This window comes from Trichechus manatus, unplaced genomic scaffold (genome assembly GCF_000243295.1).
Source record: "Trichechus manatus latirostris isolate Lorelei unplaced genomic scaffold, TriManLat1.0 scaffold00143, whole genome shotgun sequence".
Classification (NCBI taxonomy): Eukaryota; Metazoa; Chordata; class Mammalia; order Sirenia; family Trichechidae; genus Trichechus; species Trichechus manatus.
In genome coordinates, this window is record NW_004444079.1 from 3,396,831 (window position 1) to 3,400,677 (window position 3,847).

General features: G+C 41.8%; 1 protein-coding gene across 1 annotated transcript in view; it reads left to right on the forward strand.

Annotated features, from left to right (window-relative positions):
- The first annotated feature begins 980 nt into the window (after positions 1-980).
- MPZL3 (myelin protein zero like 3) overlaps positions 981-3,847 on the forward strand; it is a 27,949-nt gene continuing 25,082 nt past the window's right edge. Inside the window, 1 exon segment of the mRNA XM_023739973.1 lies at positions 981-1,144. Coding sequence (XP_023595741.1) covers positions 1,072-1,144 — 73 coding nt within the window. The 5' untranslated portion in view covers positions 981-1,071.

Consider the following 3,847-nt stretch of genomic DNA (forward strand, 5'->3'; position numbering starts at 1 on the left):
AGACTGCCTGGAAGTCAATAATGGATAGAATTAGCTTCTACTGGATAAATAAAATAAACCTATGTGGATTTCTACAGAATTTTCACATTGCTTTGGATAGCTGAGAATTGAGCATATCAACATTAATTAGTTTGGGGGATCCTTTTTGAAGGAATAGTGTCATCTGTTCCAGTTGGTACGCTTACATTACCATCTTAATAGAGACATCTACCAGCTTTCAAAGTCTCTAGAAAAGGGATGGGGGCTGAAAAATGGAAAGTTCATTAAATCTGAAGCATATTTCTGTCTTCTTTCTGCTTTCTTTAAACATATGGTGATTCCTCAAGAATATGCTAATGATAAAAGCAGGATACCATCTCACCTCTTTTTCAGAAGGATGTGACTCTGTCTCTCTTCAAGCACTATAACACAACTTCTTTACTTTTCCAACCAAAAGCATACACAAATCTCAGTTCCTTTTAAGTTTAATACACGCTGCTATAATTTGATCATCATTCCCAGTGTCAATAGCAATTTAATAAATACCTAATGCAGGGAGGTACTGAGCTGGATGCTCTAAATAGCTACGCTCAAAAGAACGAGAGACCGAATCACATATTTGTCACGAAAGCCTAGTACCTATGAATCTTTTGACTGACTGATCCTGTATGATCGCCTAGGTCTCTTCGAGCTCCAAATTTATAGGAATTTATTCTGAGAGCATTCAACTCCAATAATTTGTAGGAGTAAAAGAATTTCTGGAATAGTCAGATCAACACTATTAAATCCTTCGGAATTCCATAAAAATAAATTGAGCACTCCTCAAGTGACTGTTGTAAAATTTCCAAAAAGTCTAGCTGACTCCGTTGTCAAGCAAAACAGAGCACCTGACTCCTACTTGAAAATTAAAGAATCACTGGTCAGTGAGCAAGCCCAGGTGTGGTTCTGGAAAGAAGCCATGTTCCTATGGCAACTTCATGGCTCCATTTTAAGTATTCTCGCTGCCTCCCGCCCTTACGTCACTTCCGTTGTTACCTGTGTCTTTACCCCGAGCCGTAAACAAGGTGTGCAAGCATCTGGGGAGCTGTCGCGATGCAGCTGAGCGGAGCAGCTGGAAGCCGTAGCCGCGCTCTCTTCCCACTGTTGGGCGCTCTATTCTTCCAGGGTGAGTGCACCGACGGGCTCGGCTCCACTTCCGGCTGGGGGCTTGGGGAAGATGCTCACTTTTCCGGTTCCGGGTGGGGGCGTCTCATGAAAGCCCCCAGTCCGCTTCTAGGAAGAAAGGTAGAGGTGAGGACCAGGCGGTTGTTTGCTCATTATCTTCACCTGTTCAGGGGACGTGCTAGCTTGTGAGACCTTTCCTGAGCCTCGGGGAGTTCAACCAGCTCTCGTGACTTGGCCTTGTATTCTGGTGATGGCAGGACTGATGGAACCACGGAGGACTCGAGTTTTGGGGGCACTTGGGGGCGTTCTCCTGTTATCAGTATCAGTGGATGACTGCTGTGGTTTTGTGGGCTGTATACCCTGGCGCAGTGGTTAAGCGTTTGTTTGGCTGCTAACCCTAAGGTGGGGATGGGTAGATGTTCAAACCCACCAGCCGCCAATGGGCGGGAGAAAGATGCGGCAGTCTACTTTTGTAAAGATTAGTCTTGGAAACCCTGAGGGGCAGTTCGACTGTGTCCGACAGGGTCGCTATGATTCCGAATCGGATTTGGTTTTGGTTTAATACCCTTCCTAGAAAAGAGCAGCTCAAGTGTTCAGTAATTTGTTCCTGTAATTTTGGAAAAGAAAATCATGACGTTTGGTAATTTTATTTTTTGTAGGTGATTATCGGGGGCTATGAAATAAAATGTTTATTAGTAAGAGAACGGTTATGGTGTGATTTCGTTTTAATAGAGCAGCAATTTGTTGAGGAACAAGCAAACTGCTTTAGCATTTTATTAACCTTTAAAAAAAAAAAAGGGCTATAATCTCTTAAAATTTTGATCTACTAAAACTAATACAAAAGTTCAGTGTTCACACTATCACATATTCGTAAAATTTGAGGGAGTTTTGCTTTCATGAAATTTTTAAATTGCGTACATTTCAATCCAATCTAAGTGCCTTCATTTTAGGGTGCAATTATTTCCTGTATTTTGTGTTTGTGTCTTCCAGTGAAATAAAGTATTAGTAAAACCTAGACGGTATATTGATAACTAGCTGAATTATTCATAAAATTTCCCTGTAGTTAATGGGGATTTCTGAAAGGTATCTTTAATATAGAGATTTCGGGTGTCCTAAATCTCAGCAGGAAAGACTGAGGAATTTTTATTTACTTATGTGGTGACTCATATGCTGCCAGTACACTCCCTGGTCCCTCCCAGCTGCCTGTGTCATCACAAGTGTCCAGTTTTCCAGCTAAATTGTTTTGCAATATTGTATTTAGAGAGTATTTAGGCTAGTCTGTCACTCCAAATTCATAATCCCAGCTCTGTCTCTTTCTCTCACACACACAAACACACAGGAAATGTTCAAATATTTTCCTTTTAAAAAAAAAAAAAAAAATTTTTATCGTACTTTAGGTGAAAATTAACAGAACAAATAGTTTCTGGTTAAACAGTACACATATTGTTTTATGACATCTGTTAACAACCCCACGACATGTCAACACTTTGGCTTCTCAACCTCGGGTTCACTATTACCAGCTTTCCTGTCCCCTCTTGCCTTCTAGTCCTTGTCCCTGGGCTATTGTGTCTCATTAGTCTTGTTTTGTTTTATGGGCCTGTCTAATCTTTGGCTGAAGGGTGAACCTTGGGAGTGACTTCATTACTGAGCTAAAAGGATGTCTGGGGGCCATACTCTCGGGGTTTCTCCAGTCTTTGTCAGGCCAGTAAGTCTGCTCTTTTTTTGTGAGTTAGAATTTTGTTCTATATATTTCTCCAGCTCTGTCCGGGACCCTCTGTTGTGATCCCTGTCAGAGCAGTCAGTGGTGGTAGCGGGGCACCATCTTGTTGTACTGGACTCAGTCTGGTGGGGGCCGTGGTAGTTGTGGTCCATTAGCCCTTTGGACCAATCTTTCCCTTGTTTCTTGTTTTCTTCATTCTCCCTTGCTCCCGAACGGGTGAGACCAGTGCGGTGTCTTAGATGGCTGCTCACAGGCTTTTAAGACCCCAGACGCTACTCACCAAGGTAGAATGTAGAACATTTTCTGTATAAACTGTGATGTGCCAATTGAACTAGATGTTCCCCAAGACCATGATCCCCATAGCCCTCAGCCCAGCAATTTGGTCCTCAGGGAGTTTGGATATGTCTATGAAACTTCCATGACCTTGCCTTGTACCGGTTGTGCTGGCTTCCTCAGTATTGTGTACTGTCTTATTCTTCACCAAAGTTACCACTTATCTATTGTCTATTTAGTGTCCCTCCCTCATAACGATCAACGATTGTTTCTCTTTGTGTGTAAACCTTTTCCTGAGTTTTTATGGTAGTGGTCTCATACAATATTTGTCCTTTTGTGATTAACTTATTTCAGTCAGCATAATGCCCTCCAGATTCATCCATGTTATGAGATGCTTCATAGATTCATCATTGTTCTTTATCATTACGTAGTACTCCCTTGTGTGTGTACCATAGTTTGTTTATTCCTTCATCTGTTGATGGGCTTCTAGGTTGTTTCTGTCTTTTTGCTATTGTGAACATGGGTGTGCATCTGTCTATTCGTGTGATGGCTCTTATTTCTCTAGGATATATTCCTAGGAATGGGATTGCTGGATTATATGGTATTTCTATTTCTAGCTTTCTAAGGAAACGCCATATTGTTTTCCAAAACTATCATTTTGCATTCCCACCAGCAGTGCATAAGAGTTCTGATCTCCCTGCCGCCTCTCCA